Source organism: Melospiza melodia, chromosome 4 (assembly GCF_035770615.1).
Source record: "Melospiza melodia melodia isolate bMelMel2 chromosome 4, bMelMel2.pri, whole genome shotgun sequence".
Taxonomy (NCBI): domain Eukaryota; kingdom Metazoa; phylum Chordata; class Aves; order Passeriformes; family Passerellidae; genus Melospiza; species Melospiza melodia.
The window spans coordinates 96,157,903-96,177,734 of record NC_086197.1 but is presented as its reverse complement, the minus strand read 5'-3'; the positions used below and the strand labels follow the sequence as shown (position 1 = coordinate 96,177,734).

General features: G+C 38.6%; 1 protein-coding gene across 15 annotated transcripts in view; it reads right to left on the bottom strand.

Moving 5' to 3' along the window:
* Nucleotides 1-19,832, bottom strand: part of PLEKHA5 (pleckstrin homology domain containing A5) — a 156,845-nt gene that overhangs the window by 51,922 nt on the left and 85,091 nt on the right. For all 15 annotated transcript variants that reach the window (XR_010027642.1, XM_063155674.1, XM_063155673.1 and 12 more), the window contains 4 exons: nucleotides 14,267-14,350; nucleotides 13,199-13,319; nucleotides 6,911-7,015; nucleotides 3,568-3,640 (listed from right to left, as the gene is read on the bottom strand). Coding sequence is in view for 14 of the 15 variants with exons in the window: in XM_063155674.1 (XP_063011744.1) it covers nucleotides 3,568-3,640; nucleotides 6,911-7,015; nucleotides 13,199-13,319; nucleotides 14,267-14,350 (383 nt within the window). In the remaining variant the exon portion in view is untranslated. The remainder of the gene's footprint in view (nucleotides 1-3,567; nucleotides 3,641-6,910; nucleotides 7,016-13,198; nucleotides 13,320-14,266; nucleotides 14,351-19,832) is intronic.

Genomic DNA, 19,832 nt, shown 5'->3' with positions numbered 1-19,832 from the left:
AGAATGGTAGTTAATTTGTCACAAGGTGGAAAAGTAGGATTTTGGGGTTTTTAGAATGGGGGTTCAGAAGCCAAGATGGAGGGAGGGATTTGGGCATGCCTTGTTCATCCTCTTTCTTCTCCTTAGCCTTCATCTTCTGTGTGATGGTGGCACTTTTGGATTGGTTTAGAGTAGAGACAGACTAACATAGGTGATAGGCATTGGGAAATTATTGTAAATAAAGTACATATAGCTTTTAGTATAAAAAGTTAACATCGCCCTGAGGGCGGTCACTGTGCCTCAACCCGACCTGCTGGACAGATGTCAGCTGGTCAGAGAAAGAATGTAATGGATAAGTGCAAATAAACAACCTTGAAAAGCAGAGCTGAGGAATCCTGACTCCTTCTGTGATTGCTGGGCTGGCAAAAAGAGACTTTCTGATACCTTGGGGTTATCTCGACCACAGAGACCCCGAGACAGAGCAGCACACATCTACAGCCTGCTCACTAAAAACACCTCTGACAGCACAAGTGGTTAAAAACACTGCTCATGACTGCTGGCATTTCAGAGAAAATGTGCACATTCTTCTTCTGATCCCAGGCATATTATGCTACATAATCCCCATTATAATATTTAATTATGAATTATCATTATAATTCCCACAAAGAGTTTACACTCAATTACCTTCCATTTGTAAGAATGCACACGTTTCAGATAATTTGTAAAAAAAAGCTCTCCCCCAAAACAAATACCCTTTTCCCAGAGCCTTGTTTTACATAACATTTTAGATCAACAGATCATAATAAAAAAATGACATTTTAATTGAAAGCCACAACCAGTTTTTAAATCCAATTATACTTTAATAGAAGAATAATTGGATGCAATTCATAAAGTCTGTCTTAATTGTATTTCATGAACAGAATTTCTATTCACAACCACTCTCTTAGAGACTGTCCCCCACAAAACTTCTCTCAGTTGAAGATAGTGCCCACAATAAAACTATGAAATTAAGATGAAAACAGGCATTGCAAAATTTCAATTAAAAATTAACAGTTGCAATTAAAATACACTTAAACAGCATGCCAGAGCTATTGCTTATGTATGGACTTAAAAATATTTTCCAGGTTCTCATTTACTCCTAGATTTTGAAAAGCCAGAACCTTCATTTAAGTTATATGGGGAAAGTTGTGCCCAGCCACTTTAGTATCCCATGACAGATTAGATGTACAAACTGTGCTTTCTGGGATAGTTGTTTAATTGCAGAGCTGAGCATAAATTCATTCCTATGATAAGGCAGAAAAGAAATGGAGCGGATTGACTTCCAGGAACTCAGCAGCACCTTTAAATACGACTGAAACCATCCCACCCCTCCCTTCAAATATTTTTCTAGTCACACACAAAAATGTGCCCTGTCCCTAAACACACATGGCAAATATTGGGGTTTACTTTATTTGGACTTCTGTTTGGGGGAAAACTTCTCTTTTCCTAGACCATATTTTGACTGATGACTGAGTAAACCCCTCACTAGTGCCACATAACAGCATTCAGCATTTCTGTTCCACTGAACAGCTGCATGTCTGGAGCACTTTGGTATTTGTTAAAGACATGCTGCCACATTCCAGCTCCAGATTTTTAAAATCTGTTCTCTATCAAGTTTGCTTTCATCTACACATCCCACTGCCTCATATTATCTTTACTGGTGTGCTGTGTATGAAAGTACACAAGAAAAGCAGCAAATCTTCTGTCCAGTCCTAAGAACTTTTATTTGTGCCAACAACACAACCTTCCAATATGAAAGTGGATGGTTCTTCATGCCTTGGGGGAACAGAAAGAGAATATTCTCTAAACTGTGAGAAAATACTATGACACAATTTTTCTTTTGATCTATAAATTGGATTTCAGCTGCTAACACTGTAACACAATTCTGGAAATTTAGTAAGATTTACTAACAAAACCAAAGAAACCCAACAACCACAACTGCACAACCACAAACAGGTCTGTGGTTTGATCTGGGAGCAAGGGCAGGACCCTCCCTTTCCTATTTTTTCACTACCTGAGACAGAATTAACCGAAACATAAAAGGGTTTAGAGTAAGAGCTTTTTATATTTTATCAGCCACTTCTAATAGATTTTGGACTATCACTGCATACATTTAATTCCATTTTAACAGTTTTAACTACTTTCTAGTGAGTGATAGCTAAAAGCTGCATTTATCACAAAACCAATTTAGATTATTCTGCTTGTATTTCAGAATGTTGGGCCATGTAGAAAATAAAAAGATTACACAGCTGTTTATATTTATTTTACTTGTTGTTGGTTTTGCTTATTGCTTTGTTTTACTTTGACAAAATTCCCGTGCAGCTTAAATTCAACTTAATCTGTTCTTAAGGCAGCACTTGTTTTACAACTTTTTGAAGAAGGAGCCTGAAAAGATGTTTAAAATAAACCTGCAAAAAGCACAGAGCATGTAATGACCACTTAGGTAACCACAGTGTATCTGTACCAGTCAGTTGATGCCTCCACAACTGGAATGTGAATTTGACCCAAGATTTTCTCTCTTGGGGTAGAGAAACAAAGCCTAATGATCACATTTGAATAATTCAGAATTTGTTAACTAAACCAGCTGCAAACAGAGCTTTTGTTTCAGACCTGATTTTTCTTTGATTGGATCTCTGCTGCACTTTCAGAGAACACCATTTGAAATTCATCAGTCTCTGCTTTCAGCATCACCACCAGTCCTACCAATTCCAAAGTTTCATCTCAAATTGGAACCATTTGATCCCCTTCACCCTCAGTTAAGGCTGCAGGTGACCCTGTTTACATTCCTCTATTTTGCCATGCTCTACAATCCTCTTCACTCTCAGCCTCCTTTAAACTAAACTGTACGCTTTATTGTAGGATTGTCCATCTTTCCCTGTGCCCAAGTCCATTTGTTTTTGGAGGAGCACTACAGTTTATAATCTGCAGTGCTGAAGGGATCACTAACCCATGTAACTCCAGACTAGAAGGAGAAGCAGCTAATTTTTCCATGTAAAAGAAATCTGATCTAGCTACACATGGTTACTAACAGATTCTTTTGTTCCAAAATACAGCAGAGACTTCTACTCATATGGAAATGGACAATGTTCCATTTTATAAGTATTCATGAACACTGATTAGAGTTCCCAAAGGCATATATATGCTCTTTATCATTCTAAAAGCAGAGTTTCAGCTTCCCTGCACTATAGCCCTTCCCTATCCCCATTTCAGCTACTTAACTCACATAAAAATCAGATTTAACCTGACATATTTAGTTTCTAGCAACAGAAGCTGTGGGAAAAACTACAACCCAGAATTTATTAACAGAGGTGCCTGTGAATGGGCTTGCCCCTTCAGCACAGCCTGGCAGGCAGGAAGTAATTATGTGAAAGTGGTAATTAAGAAAGAAAGAAAGAAGAGAGATAAGAGTAGCAGGCCTGGATATTGACAGCTATACAACTACACAATTATTTTAATCCATTATGTTAAGCAGGAGCTTATTTCTTACATTTGACCGGTGTGTCAAAATTTATCTGCTCTCAGTAAAATTAGCAAAGGAGCTGAACTCACCTCTGTAGTAGAAGAGACACAGATCTGAGAGCACAAACCAGCGCTTCTTCCACAGCTTCATCCCAGTGCTGTCCTGCAGGAATCACAGGGGCCAGGTCAGAAAACACACATGGGGACAGCTCTGGCTCCCTGCACAAACCAGGCACTGCACAGCTGCTGGAACCCTGGTTACTGACAATTTCAGACTTCCTGGGCTGCCAGGCACTGACCCCCAAAAGAACACTGCACTGACCTGAGAAGGCTTCCAAAACGGAATGAGAGAACTGGGATTGTGGGTGTGGAGTTTGAACAGAAGGGTGTAATATCACAGGTTTTAGAATAAGTAATAAGGTTTAGGTTTTAGAATGTAGTAATCAACATAAAGCAAGGTGGAGGTTTTAGGGTGGTGGTTGGTGCTTCTTCTTCCCCTTTTTCTCCATGGGTTTGGGTGGTTTTGTGCAATTGGATAAAGTCCCGACTGCAGGCACGTGTGGTTGGGTTAAAAGTGAAAATATTTATGGTGTCATTTCTTAATTGGGCAGTTTATCCTTAAAAGGCCTTGTAGAGAGAGAGAGATATGGCTCCATTTTTAGTTTGTTAGAGTGAAGTGCTGTAGAACTCAGGGTTTGTGAGACTGTGACAGAGATAAGAACTAATGAACATCCAAGTCCCAACGAGAAATTCCGTCTTGTGATTTAATCCCAACCCTGGCAAAAAGAAGATAAAAACTCGACACAAAACTGTGCTGTGTGTGCTGCCAGCTCAATTTCTTGGCTGTTTTAAGTATTTCATTTCTCATCCTGAGCAGTCACTGCAAACAAAGGCTGTGACCCAGGAATCCTGAGGTGAAGAGGGAATTGCTGGGGTTGGAAAAGGCCGTTTAGCTCATTGAGTCCAGCTGATACCAGCACTGCCAAGCCCACCACTAAACCATGTCCCCAAGTGCCACAATAACACATCTAGTTAGACCTTCAGGGCTGGTGACCTGACCACTTCCCTGGGCAGCCAGCTCCAATGCCTGACAACCCTTTTTTTTCCCAACATCCAACCTAAAACTTAAGGCTGTTTCCTTTCATCTTGTCACCTGAGAGAAGAGACCAGCCCCTGCCTCTGTAGAGAATAGGGAGACCCTCTCTGAGCCTCCTTTTCTCCAGGCATGCTACAGATTACAATCTACAGTTTACCTAATTTTAAAAACCCCCAAACCTACACTTTTTTCCTTTTAAAGAGCAAGATAACACTTCATGTACATCCTCTTTTGTTTTATGTAGGAACTCTCTGCTGAACTTTGTCTTCTATTATCACTCATATATCTAGAGCAAATTTATTTCCCAAATAAAGTTTATTTCCTACAGCAATTTAATTTTCTTTTATGCTTATAACCAATTTACACCACACAACTCAGAATGAAAGACTGCCACCACTGCTGCAGTGTAAATAAGCCAGAGCACTGCAGCACACACATCCTGGCAGAATCAGATTTAATAAATATGTTAATCTGTTCCAAGAAGAAGAGTATGTGTGAATTAGCAATATTCTTGTAGTAAATAGGTTTTGTGACAATGAAGAAGAGGGATTCTCTAATGAAAAACTGTTTTGTTTGGGTTTGTTTTTGGGGTAGTTCCCCAGCCCAAGAAAAGTCAGGATAATTTTTAGCCTGGTATTTCAAGCTCTGCTCTTTTCTGGGGTGGGGGAAATGAGTTGAAAGAAAAAAGAAAGAATAAACCAAGCATTAGCTAGGAAACGTTTTTCAGAAAAAGTATGTTCACTGTAAATATCTTCCAAAAAAGGAGTTGGCTCTGAATTTAAAAATGACAGAAGAGGATCACTACATGTACTGAGACAGCACACCCTGAATTTAACAAAAACTGCCACTCTCTGTGATTACATAAAGGTTATTTTCCTATCAGAAAGAAGCCTGCACAAGCTTTCACTGTACATTTCTGAAGATCATATCTGTTGGCAAAATTGACTAAACTGGCTCTCAATGACTACTCCAACATGGAAATACACAGTAGCACCTTTTCTAACAAACGCCAATCGAACATCACAGCATCTAAGTTGTTTCCTACATAAACCATCTCCAGCCCTGAGGTGGATTAAGCACTTAGAGGTAAAACTTTTTATGGTCAAATACTGTCACAAGTTGCCAGAGAGGCTGTGGTGCAGTCTTCATCCGTGAGGAGATTCAAAGCCCAGCAGGACAAAGTCCTGCCCAAGACACTCAAGCACATGCTGTGACTCTGGGGTGTCCTGTGCAGGGCCAGGAGCTGGGCTCGATGATCCTGATGGGTCCCTTCCATGAGATTCCATGATTCTATGACCCTACCCATGATATTCCATGATTCTATGACCCTGCCCATGATTCTCCATTATTCTATGACCATGCTCTAGCTGAGCCTGGCTAATTGTGTTAGATCATCATGAGGTCCCTTCCAATCAAGACAGCTGTGCAATTCTGTGCCCCAAAAAACAGCAACAAAATCACCTTTGTAAGAATTTTTCACTCTCAGCATTCACATTTCAGAATTCTCTTCACTCTCAGAGTAGAGGCCACAGGACTGTCTAAAACTGAGAAAATCTTCCACTAAACAGACACTTCTAGATCTTACTATCTGAGCAGTTTTTAAAAACTGACTCATCACCAGCACTCAAATCTATGCAGGTCATTCCAGTCTATCTGAGTAGGCACATTAAATGACAATGTAGATCAAAATGATATACACACATTTGTCTCAGCTGAGTTTAAATTAATGAGTTCTCAAGGGTTTCTTGGTGGATTTTAAAAATAGATTTGTAATATTAACCAGAAGAGCAAATTTACAGCAGGCTAGAACACTGTCCCAATATTAAAGAGCGAATACTTTAGATTAATTCACATTCCAAGGGAAAACCTAAAATAATCTCTGGTTTTAACACGATTATCTTTGAATTAAGGAAATGGACATACCTATGTGAAATATATGAAGAAATGTCTCCACTTCGTATTTTTTGTTGAAAATATAACTTTTAGAAAAAAGAAAAGGATGCATAGTCTAACAAAAGAAACTTTAAAACCCCCAATATTCTGGGTCATACACATTTTGTCCCATCATCTCTACATACCTGAAATTAAATCAGCTATTTACTACCAACATCTGCTCAGATTTTTTTAGAGAGAATCATATATATAATCTACCAATGTTCTTTACTTGTCTGATGTCCTTATCTATATCAGATATTCAGTAAGGAGTTAATGAATTGAAGACCACAGTTTATAGCCTCATTCTGCAATTGCTATCATTGTATTTTTTAGAAGTGGTTGTCTATTGTATCATACAATAGAGGAGAAAAAAAAAAGAAGGGGTGAGGAGGGTCTGAGTACCTGTTTGTAGAGCCAGCCTCTTCTGACAACTGGTGCATTAGGATTTCTCTTTATGGAGTTGGATCTCTTCCCAAAATTATGAACCTTCTTTGAAGATCGTGAAGTCTAAATTGAATTGAACATGTTATAGAAACCATGACATCAATAACTGTACAAAAATCAAAATGCTTTGCTTTTGTCTAAGATGGTTATCTTGTATGTGCTCCTCTGGGGGACTGCAGAACACAAACTCTATTCTTTTTTTAGATAAATAATTACTACAATGGTTCTGCTGGTTTCAGCATTTCTTTCTTTTCTTCTGCAGAGAATATAAAGATAAATCCCAAGACAAGTACCAAAAGATGTTTTGGGTTTTTTTCAAACGAGAAAAAACCCAAATTACAAATAACTGACCTTCTTCCAAGGTAGGCAGAATGCCTACTGAGCTGTAGGAAAAGAAGTAAACTCACAGAACTATTATTAATCATGAAAAACTACATCACCTGGGCAACAAATCCCACTCTTTCCTGCTTCCAACTAACACGAAAACTTGTTCAGATTCCAACAAGATATAATTCCCCCTTTCCTAAAATAAATTAATTTTTTTTGTGATCCTTCTTTGTTCTGTGATCTCTTGGTTGGTTTGAATATTATTTTACTTGTGTGCACTAAAGTCTACATAGAAACCTTTACATGGAACTTCAGAGCTCACATCAGCTGTTGCTTATACTTTTTATAATTCTGCAATGATCATCTATCATTAAGAGAAGTAAGAAAAATAAAGCAGTTTAGATTTCTTCTAAATCCTTCTACTTGAATAAACACAAGAAATTGGAAAAGGCACAAAGAAACCTGCAGTGCTTTGCCAATTCACACTTCATTCTTCTCAGCCTACATTTAAAGAGTTTGCTCTGCAACCAAAGGAGCTGAACATTTACTTGTGTTTTAAATCCTGTAAGAATTCAGACACCATGAGACACAGCAAAGTACACTCCTGTGCAGAAGAAGTCAAGTCCAAATAAGTTTTTAAAGCTGCATTTCAAATCCACCATTTGGATTGAGACAATATGATATTTCAGCTTCCCTGTCTCTGCTACTGGGACTAATCACGAGGTTATGCAAAATTCCTAAAGGAGGAAAGCTTGACAACCACTCAGGTTTTGTTGCAAATGAGATGTGGGGTTTCTCCATGGAAATTCTCTCAACACTCATCACAGAACTAAGCTGGGTTTTACTCATGCTTCAGAGAGAATCCCACAGTAGCTGAAAAATCATAAATTGAGAACTTGATTTAAAATTACGTGCAGCTTTTGTCAATGATGCCATTAACTGAAAAATACAACACTGCTTGGCAAAAAAAAAATAACATTACAAAAGCTATACGTGCCTGCCTAGAGTCTATAACGCAAAGTAAATATTATATTTCTTTGTTGGAAGAATCATGAGGGAATATAAAAACAGAGTGCTTTTAATTTCCCTTGGAGATACAGAAATTTGACTCAGTTCTGAAAAGCAAGACAGAGCAAGCAACTGAAAACCTAATTAAGAATAAAAGTAAAAAACTTCTACATTTTATTCTGAAAAATTCTATCAGCACAAAATGGACAAAGATCTCTAAGAAGCCAAGAGAATTATGACAGCCAGCTGTGAAAAAGGAATACATAACAAAGAACATATAAAAATGCAGTCATAAAGTGAACTACATCTCTCTGTTAACCTGTGTGACTGCTGCATTGGCATATCACACAAAAGCTGTGCTAACACTTTGATCAGAAATAATTTCTAACACTCACACCTACTCTAATATTAGCTACTAAAGGTTCAGAACCCCTCAAGAGTGCTCCAGAATTCCTACACTCGTAAAAATAGCTAATGCATTGAGGATGCTTCTGAAGACAAGCAAGCACTCATGTCAAGCCTAACAAATTCAGATAATTTAGGCAGCTGTCTCTAAGGTAGGCCTGATAAAAACCCATATTGACTCCAATTTCACTGAGCTAACAGCAGAGTTTTAATGGGTTACATCCTACCAAATGTGAATACAAACTTCCTTCAATTAAATGCAACATCACAAGTGCTTTCTAATTTTAGTTAATACACAGAACACTTTAGATGACTTGTAATTAGTTTGCCATACACTGCATAAAGAGAATAACTTCACAACAAACTCTGAACCTTAAGACAATGAGTATTTTGGGACACTGAAACACTGTAGGTGAGTATATAAACTAATTATGGGTTCTCGGACTTTAGATTACTCCTCCTCTTGTTATGCCTGAGATCTCTGGCCATCCCATGGTCCCTCATATGTAACTAATTATCTCAAAAAGCAGAATCACACCTGGTACCATCTGATCCATTCCAAGGCACAGCAACTCAGATGCCTCCAAAATCAGATCCTGTGGGAAGAGCCCTGCACAAACCCAGTGCTGAGAAAGAAGCCAGGATGCCCAGCCAGTGATGTTCACTGCTTTCCAAAAGTGAAAAAACAAACACCCAGCAGGGTTTTGAACTCTGGATAACAGACCAGTCAGCATCTGGGGTTGCACATTTCAGCACCCTGAAAGTGGCTTTTCTCTCTGCTTAGCTGGTAGGAAAACACAAGGTCTATGTGAGGCTCCTTTCCCATTTTCAGAACTAGCGAAAAGTCATTAATTAACATTAAATTTATGTGAGGCTTCTTTCCCATTTTCAGAACTAGCAAAAAGTCATTAATTAACATTAAATTTATTGCACATAAATTCAAAAAACCTAGGTTGAGAACCTTGCAAATAAGGCAATTCTCTGCATGTAAACTCAGAGAGGACAAATCTGTATCTTTGTTACTTTTAACTTGGGTTTAAAAATATGTTTCCAGCGTTCAAGGCTACCATTATCATCCAAACCACAAAACAACAGGATGCTGCTTTCTGGATTTTGTAGGCAATTTTGGTGCCTTCCAATGCTGCAGTTTTCCATGAGCTGAGTGGGTTTCTGCCTCAGCATTTGAGCTTGAACCAGAAGGTTGCTTTTGAAGCAAACCTCCCCATCATTCACTCTTAGTGTGCTTTAGTTTGCATAATAAAGTGAACTGGATTCCATTTAGGACTAAAATATAGAGATGCACAAAGAGCACTACTGGGCTGGTCTGAGTATAAATCATAAAATACAGTGCAGCTGTATTTTACCATCCAGCTCTGAGCACCAGGAACACTCTTCACAGCTCTCCTGTTCACTGGGCTGTTTGCTAATGAATTTTAATAATAAATAATAATAATAATAATTTCTGTTAATCAGAAGTTTCCAGCTAACCTGGATCCTGAGCAGACCTGAATGGCTATACCTACACTGGCCATTCAAGGCTGGACTGCACTGAAATACCTATAAACAAATTGATTAATATTTGTGAGCACTGGGAAACATCCCAGCTGTACTGGAGTCACCAGGAGCTGTCCTGGGCTAACTCCACATCACTTTCTGTGACAAAAATGTCTTCACCTTATTCTGTTGATAATCAGGACAGCAATGAAGAGCAGCAAGATCTGAACTGTGGAGAGTGTCTGGAAATGTGATTGACTTTACACATTAAAAAGCAATTTATGACACATAATCCTGTTTGTCTAGGTAGTGATTTTAACAGCAGGGAGAAAAATAAGATAAAAAAAAAAAGACAACTACAAAAACAATTTCTTCATGCCACAGAGAGATGAAAATAAATACTTCTGCAGCAATCTGAAGCCTGTGGGTTTTCACAGCCAGGGGTCTGTGCTAGTGCCTTCATGTCTGGAAACACACTCCAAGCTACAGGAAATAAGCAGCACTTAGAGCTGTAATCTGTTATTTGGCCCCCCTCATGTATACAGTGGGAAAGGAAGATTAGAATTAGGACTTCTACTGGGCAGGAACAGATTTGGCCTCACCTCATATTAGTCTCTGGTCAGCAACAGCAACAGACCCCTGAGAGTCTGACAGAAAATAGAAACTTCTCCAAGTTTCATGTCTATCAGGGATCAATTAACATTAACAGAAGGAAGAATTTTCTCCTATACCCCTTAACTGTCTGAAACTTCAGTTGTATCCCAATTTTTTTTCCATTCCTCATTACATGCCAATATCACGTGTGGTCATGAGTTATCTCTGGAAACAAAAAACACCTGATAAAATTGGTTTGGCAACCACATGAAGCATCCTTCTGCTCTGTAATTAATTCTGTGTAACTTCCTTCACCAATATTTTATTCCTGTTTTATTGTTCTACAATACTATTATATTAATATCATACTGCATATATTTGCATATAATATATAAAAATAAATAATATATATGACATTATATATATACACACACATATATACACACACTATACAATACTACAAACTACATATTGTAATAAAAAGTTAAGAATTTCAGGCTTTACTTTTTGAAGGCATGAGTTAGAAAAAAAAAAAAAAAAAAAAAAAAGAAAATCAGTTTTGTATCCAGGTACAACCCATGGGCCGTATCTACATTTCTAGGAAGCCAGGATTCAACTCATTATCCTTGAATAGCTGTCAGAAAAGGCAGATTGATATTAGCTGTGGTTCTACTTTCCCAGCATTCACCTTCCCAAAAACAACAGTTTTTAAATGGTGTTGCACTAATTCAGACAAATGCACAGCTGAAAACTGATGTAAAGTAATTACATATGCATCCACAATAATCATATTAATATTTTAAGTGCATTTAAATAACTAGAACAGGAGGAATGAGAAATAGAACAATCTATTTTTTTCAAGATGTTATTTTCACAGGAAACTAAAGTGTCATTAATCAATGAAAGTAGAAGAAATCACATTAACTGGGCCAGAGAAATCTCAATTTCCTTCTCGAAGACTATGAAACAAACACAAAGGGCATTTTCAACTTCTCTTCTGAAAGAGAAGTGTAAAAATGTAAGACACATGCTCCTAAATTATAATTAATTTTGCATATTTCACCTGAGATTGCTCCCCAGAAAATGAATTTTGACAGAACTAGCTATGTAATTATTGCATTCTACACCACTGTTATGACTCTAACAAGAAATTACCTGGGGTTTTTTGCTTGCTTGGTTGTTTTAGGGCTTAGCTGGTTTTGAGTTTGTTTTTTTACTGTTGTTGTTTGGGGGTTTTCTAGTTTGTTGTATTTTAAACTGTTTTTCCTGCATGGACTTAAACATGATCATATGAAAGTTGAGATGGATTTTGTTACTGTTCATAATACATCTGTGATTCTCTATTTTTCCCCCCAGCAACATTAATAGATTAAAGACACTTTTCTGATTAAATCACAGTTTTCTAACATAGGTCAAAGACTCTGCCTGTCTCATAAGATATTTAAAACAACAAAAAAGTTTCCAAAATGCACTGGAAGTAACCTTGCAATGTTTCTTAGCACATGGCAAGTCAATTATTTCAATCTAAGTTTCTGACATTAAGGAATTTGCTCAGTTAGAACACATTCCAAAGTTTACTTTTTCCTTGCAGGCTGGATTAATTTACTGAAAAAGCACTTCTCAGGGTTAGCATTTTCAATGTCTAGCTAAAGCACAGGGTTTTCTCCTTGTTTAACTGCTAACTACTGGCTAGAAGAGATGACAGCTCTTGTCTGTCATCACTGATCAAAGCTGTTTTCTTGGTCTCCTAAAAGCTTAAGGCACTTCTTAATTTTGCAGCAAGTGCACTTCTCTCTCAGGAAAGCTGAAAATGAAAAAAAAAATGCACACAATAGGCTCATCAGCTTTATCCAATAAACCTAAAAGTTGGTAAGAACATCTGGGCATTTACCTTCTTACTGAGAAACTGGGTAAATGGAGAAGTAAAACATAAATTAAGGTGATCCTGGGATTTTCCCAACCATTTAGCAGGAATTTTTCTAGGAAGCCAGGACTTCTGCTTCTGGCCCAATGTCACCTGCTGTTTAGGGCCACCTCCCACCTCTCTCACAACTACTTCCTGCACACAATCCCAACTCTCTCTGTTTTACCCAGACACATCCAGGCAATTGTTTGTGATGGAGCAATTTCTGCAACAGTGCTGGCCCAGGTGCCTCATCAGTCACTCAGGGTTTTGCTGTTCACACAGATCAGAAAGGTCAGTTTAAGTCACAAGATCTGAGATACCTGATAAAAATTACAGCTACAGTGACAATTTGTTTGAGTTTCCAAATCAAACCTGGAAGAAGTTGAGTGCCCTGAAAAATATGTAAGGGTTGTTTCTCTTTTTCAGTGGAACGCTAACACATAGCACTGTCTAGCACGTTGTGGAATACCTAAATCATTTTAATTCTAATTTATTTGGACATAAAGACTTACTCTGCCCACAGGGCTCATTGGATGAGCAGCATAATCTGATGCCAGATTATAGTTAGTTGCTTCACATATCATGCTTACAGGTCGCTCCTTCTTTTCTTCAGATGACATTGCTGCAGCAGTCCTGAAAATAGAATATGTAATAGCACTGGAACATGCTGTGTGTGCAGACTGCTAATAAAAAGCACCCCTAGATGTAGCTTTGTACAGCCTGTGTCCTACTTTTCCAATTTGAAAGCAATTCACACTTCATTGCAGAGTTAACTGCGCTGTGTTTTAAACTCCAACCTGTTATAGATGAATTTTAAGATGCTGCTTAAAACCAGAATTTCTCTCTTAGCACCAGCAAGGTGTTGGTGGGAGGGAAAAAGACAGGTATGGGTGTGAGATGGAAATGGGAAGAAATGCTCTCCAAAGGCCCCCTCTGGCTTTGCCCCCCTTTCACAGTGGTGAAATTCGGCCAGTTCTGGTGGTTTTCACTGGAGCCACCATGTAATGTGTTACAGCAAAGGTGGTGGGGGGGACACCCAGAATCCCAACAAAATCCTGAGCTCAGGCATGAGCTCCATGCAGACCATCTGTATTGCTCTACAAAACTAAAGCAAGGACAGCAAATCTGAGTTATTACCAATGATTCAGAGGGTGCCCCAAAAGGCCAAGGAAATAATCAGCGGAGGAGAAACTATCAGGTAAAACACTATAGATTAACAGCTTGTGGTTGTCTCTAAGTGATTATAAAATTTATCCCTTTCTGGAAGTTTATTTGCTTGTTATATAGTATCTAGGCTGTTTACTTAAATTACAGAACAATTAAAGTGATAAGAGCAAATTAATGCAGTGCATAAATGTGATTCATTTCTACCACACAACTAATCTGAGCTATGTTTTCTATCTTAACAATCAGTATAAAATATTTATCATTGCTTTCAAGTGATTTAAACAAGTAAAACTGTCTACATGTTGATCTGACTTGGAAAAAATAAACATTGTCACTAGTAATCACTGAATCTTACTTCATTATTAATGGGCTTTAAAGCCTGTGTTTTATAGAGTGAAACAGAAGGCACTTACTGCTCATTCACAACAAAAATACAGTTGTCCTGTGAAGGCTGTCCTGTCACTGGATGTTTGCAGGTCACTTTTCGTTCATTATGACTGTGAAAGAGAGAGAAAGAAAACTTATTAGGCAATAAGTTTTGATTTTCCAGCTCAGTTATGTAAATCCAGTACATCAAATGTACCAGTTCAGTGAAAACAATTAAGAATATTTCATTATGGCATAGAACAACATAAGTGTACACAGTCACAAATGCAGATATATATATGTACACACACACAAAGAATAAGGGTGAGAACTAGTATTGAAGAATCTTCACTGGCACTGGGTTGGCAACCATTCTGAATTATAAAAACAATAAAAGTGGTTTTAGTTCATATATGAACATAGATAATTCACTTCAGCTATGACTTTATGTATTCATTAATAGGGTTTCAGCTGGTTAGAGACAAGTTGAACATGAGAGATATATAACTGCTTTGTAAAGATAAAACCCTACTGTAAAAGCAACTGTCTTCATCCTCAGGACGTGAAGACACCAGTTTCAAATGTCCAATATTACAGATAAACGCCCGGTGACTGGAAAAGGAGTGAGGGGTTGTAATCACAGTTCTACTTTTGCAGACCTGACTTTTTAATTCAGGTTGCTGCTCAGAAGTGTCTTCCAGATGCTGGGAGGCTGAGCTTCATCCCCAGCAGCACAAAAATGCTCCCCTTGCATTATCTCCTTCCCCTGAACTGGAGAGCCTGATTGAGCACAGCAGCTCCTGCAGCTTGGAAGAAATTGCCCAAATTCAACAACTACCAGCTGCTGCCACACAGGAAAGAAATGCCTGGGCTTGAGTCCTGCAGCCTGTGAAGGGAAGAAGAGAACGGCAGGGCTGGGTCTGGGCTCCTCAGAGCAAGAAGGACAAGGAACTGCTGGGGAAGGTTCAGCACATGGCTATGGGGATGATGAGGGGACTGCAGCATCTCTCCTGGGAGGAAAGGCTGGCAAAGCTGGGCCTGTTTAGCCTGGAGAAAAGATGATTGAGAGGGATCTTATCAGTGCACCCAAATGTCTGAAGGGTGAGTGACAGGAGCCCAGTGCCAGAGTAGGGGGCACAAACTGAAACACAGCCAGCTCCACCGGAACGTGAGCCAAAAGCACTGAGCACTGCAACAGGCTGCCCAGAGAGGCTGGGGAACCTCCTCTGGGGAGATTCAAACCTGCCTGGCCACCACCTGTGTCTCCTGCTCTGGGTGAGCCTGCCTTGGCAGAGGCATTGGACTAGAAGATCTCCAGAGTAACTTCATCCTTAAGACCTACTTCTTTTCTGCCTATTCATTTAGCCATCTGAATTTTCAAGCACTTTGAAGCACAGCTCATCTCATGAATGTCACACTTTCCATCCTTCCTGCTTCATAAAAACAACCTGAATTAACAAGACTATCTTAATATTCTCCACTTTTAAACTAAAATTCTTTGGATCATAACAATTTGCAATTATACAGCATTATTGATTGAAAGTTGCCTCCAAACAAAAGCATATAAAAAAATCTACATTACTTTCATGGTGAATGAATGGAAAAGCCTTCACAGAGTGCAAGATTAGAAAGACAGCCCAATTCTTTACACTTCCTCCACTGGGATTTTAGAAACCTACTAATGCCTAAATGGAGAGACCATGTTACAGCGCTTAATGATGAGCTGGCAATTGCCAGTGCTTTATCTTTGTTCTGAGTTCAGCAGATTTCTAAGTTTAGCCCCTGAAGGAGCTGTTGTTGCAGAAATGGATCAATTACAACGAGGAGACAGGAAAGAGGACAGTCTGTGCCATTCCCAAATGCCCTGGTCATACAATGCCTCTCAAGGAAATCAGCCCAGATTAATGAGATTTCAGGTTCAAAACATCCCTGAGGAAGTATCCAGGTTTCTTTGGTTGGGTTTTTTTTTTCTTTTGTGAGTCCTATTTTCTTCCTTTCCAAAACATTTTTTCCCCCCTCTGACATTTCAAACACACTCACACCAAACTGAAAAAAACCCCAAACCAACAAACTATGGAGATGAGCTGTCCAAAACGCTTTGCCAAAACATTGCCTTCTTGTTTGCATTAAACCTTGACAGGTGACTGTCAGCTGCATCCATAAATGTGGAAATAAGTGGATCAGGACTTCTTCTCAGGGACCAGAAATGCTCAGGTCCACCCAAGAGGAGGCACATCCCATGTTTTGTGTGAGTGCACATCACTGATGATACAGAAGAGGCAACACCCAAGGACTGCAGAGGGGAAACCACACAAAACCAGGGGGGAAAGGAGGGAGAGGGCAGAAAATCAGAGAGGAGAGCAGAGGAAGCAATACTCAAGAACACTTTGCTTCAGGTTTGAGTCACATATCAAGTTAGCATCCAAAAGCACCAAAAAATCCTTGAACAAAACACAGTTTTCCCCACTAGTCACACAGATGTTGAGGTGTATGGGAGGTAGCTGAGATTACATAAAAAGGCAGAAAACATATCACGGACATGAGCCATGCTCCTGAGGATTGTACAGCACTTTCTTCTAGACCTGAATAGTCACTTCCTTCTAAAAGAGTAAAGCAAAGGGAAAACAGGCTTTTCCCCCCTTCCAGACAAAGGGAAAACAGGCTTTTTTCCTCTTCAGCTTAAACACAAGTGAAATCTCATGGGTGAACACTGGAAATTCAGCTTGTGCAACTAAGAGTGATGACTGTAAATATGTCTAACTGCATGAACAGATTTTAAATACTTCCATTTGAAAACTTTTTCATTACTCATCTAATTACTGCATTTTTGGCAGTAATTTACCTGGTATTTTGACAAGGCTCCTCAAAATCCTTGTGCAAGGTGTAATGAAGCTTGATAATTATTGTCATAACCCTCCCACATAACAGAAGGTTAAGGCATTTGTTTCAAACTCTATCTTGCACAGCACAGAGAGTTTAATTCAAACCAAGCTACAGCTTGATATTCATAATCTTCAGCATCCAATTTAGACACTTGTTCAGTTATCCATAAATTCCTAGCTACACAGAGAATTTCATTTATTGTACTACAATAATCTAAACATCATCAATAAATCTCAGGGAAAATAAAGCAAAAACCTAATTTATCTATTGAGAACTCTAATTTCAACTTTATACCAAGTCCAATGTGTAACTCAGAGTTTCAGCCTTGCATATTTATGTGTATGTACTTTATTATGTGGAAAGAGAGTGATTCACTTTGACACAGCCAGTGTGTTACTTTCCCCTTATGCAGAGGTGCATCCTCTTCCTTCTCCTTCCAGTTTTTCCCATGTTTTGAGAACACAGGACAACTACACACCAAAGTCTTTTGCACTGTTTCTTAACTGACCCGTACTATTTTAGGATCTGTATTAATGGCATGCTAAACACTAGAGACAAAGACAGGAAAAAATTCCCTGTGTATTCATTACTATTCATGAACATATTCTCCAGACTTGGGATGTGGCACAAACTATTCCTCATTAATATTTGCTACTGGAATGTGCTGGGCTCCAGAAATCTACATTAAGATGACATGAGAGAAGCAATTCAATGCAAAATAAAGCATAATTCTTGCATGTATCATGATAATATTCTGTGCTTGATTCCAGCCGGGGTTTTATACCTGCCAAGAAAGAATCAAAACCAAACTAAAGCAAACCAACCATAAATGTAAAAACTAGCAACCCTAACCACACCAAAATAGCTTCACCTGAGTATAGGGTCCATTTTTAGATATCTCAGTGCAAGACAACTGGTAGCAACCTAACAGCACCAATTTGACCCCTCTTCTCCAGAATTTTCAAACTTTGCAATCCTTTCCTCTGAAAGCTGCAAGCTTTGGCATCATTTTTAAGATAGCTTAGTTCTGGCACATGGACAAACCCCCAGAGCAAAAGGATTTGTCCTGTTCAGGTTAGAAATGACAGCAACCTTGAATTTGAGTCACGTTATTTGCCTCCTTATCTACTCTCTCTCTCTCCTTTCCATCCTTTGAGACTCTTAATGTCTTTAGAAGACAGGATTATTTTACTTATTTTCTAGACATGGTCAAAAAAAAACTTTGTTGTGCAGTTTTAATTACTCACTAAATGTACAGTCAACAGCAATCTTTTTGTTAGTTTAATGTGATCCAGGGACTACTGGAAAAAAAAAAAAAAAGCCCTCAAATATATCATTCAGAGATATTATTCTATTTGTAAGCAGCAACTAAGCACATCATTCCAGGTGCAGAGCTTGCCAACACAAGTCCTTCACAAGCAGTTTCTTTGTTTTCTACCTTGTGTTTTCAGGACTGCTGACCCAAAATGCTGTGCACCAATGTTTTGTTCTAACACATGATACAAAAGTCAGCCAAATCAAAACTCTGATCAGTTTTGCTATTTTGAAGTCACTATCATCTTTGTCAGTATACTGCAAAGGAAATTAACTCAGATAACTGCAGCTGGAATGGAAAAGGAGATATGTAATCCAGTAGTACAGTTAAAATGAAGGGTTAGACCATTTTTCCTCTGGAACAAAACAGTTCACTCCAAAGTGGCAACAAAGATCAAAGGACCAGGATGGAAACAGTTGGTTTGGGGTCTCTCCATTGAATGATTTGGTTGAGCTCCCTGTCCTCTTAAAAAAAAATAAAAAGAGCTGGGCCAGAACTCCCAAAGACATCTGGTTTTCTCCCACTCAAATTAAAGCTAGATGCCACTTCAAAGCTTCTCTCATGGCCTTTCTTTGCAGCCTTTATTTATGTGTTCCTCAGTGCTAAGGCCTTCTCATTTGCTTATTGTCAATGTGGCCATCAAAGCAAAGGCTGAATACAAACAAATCACAAACCAGGACACAGCTTTTAAGAGGCCTCCACATCCTTAATTTAGAAACACTCTTCCTTTTGACAAATGAGCCCTGAAGAACACATTTCAGAAGAATGCTACACCAAATACCTGCTTCCTAACATTTATTCCTAACATTTATTCTAGGTCTTGAGATTCACAGGCTGGCAATCTAATCTCTATTACGGATACATACGATCCCTACATAGCACAAACATGCTGAGACATATTTCTTATGAGAAGCAGTTTTATCCATTTTTCATGACAAAATACTTGAAAAGACGACAAATAAGGTAAGAAGACCAAGATTACCAGAGCAATAAAGTCATTCTCTCTGCATTCATGCTGAACTTCTGCACTGATATTTAAAGGTAAGGTTCAACTGGAAACAAACATAAGACAAGTCTAGGGCAGATTTGTTTGGCTTCTGTGAATGAAAACCTTCATTCCTCACCTGGGCTGGCGGGGTTGAATCAAATCAGCCATTTCTATGTTGTGTGCTTGCTTTGTAGCATAAGAATGTCTCATTTCTAACAGCAATAAATGCAGTTATAGTTACCTAACCAAGAGTTGTCTGAACTTGGAAAAAATTAAGTAAATGCAGTCCCTTCACAACAGCAAGCAAGGATGTGGTCTGTGGCTCTGCTGCCACTTCTATTTTACTACATCTGTAATGCCACATTTTACAGCAAAGAGCAAATGCAAGCACTTTTTCACCAGCGCTATCATACCCTAGAATTACACG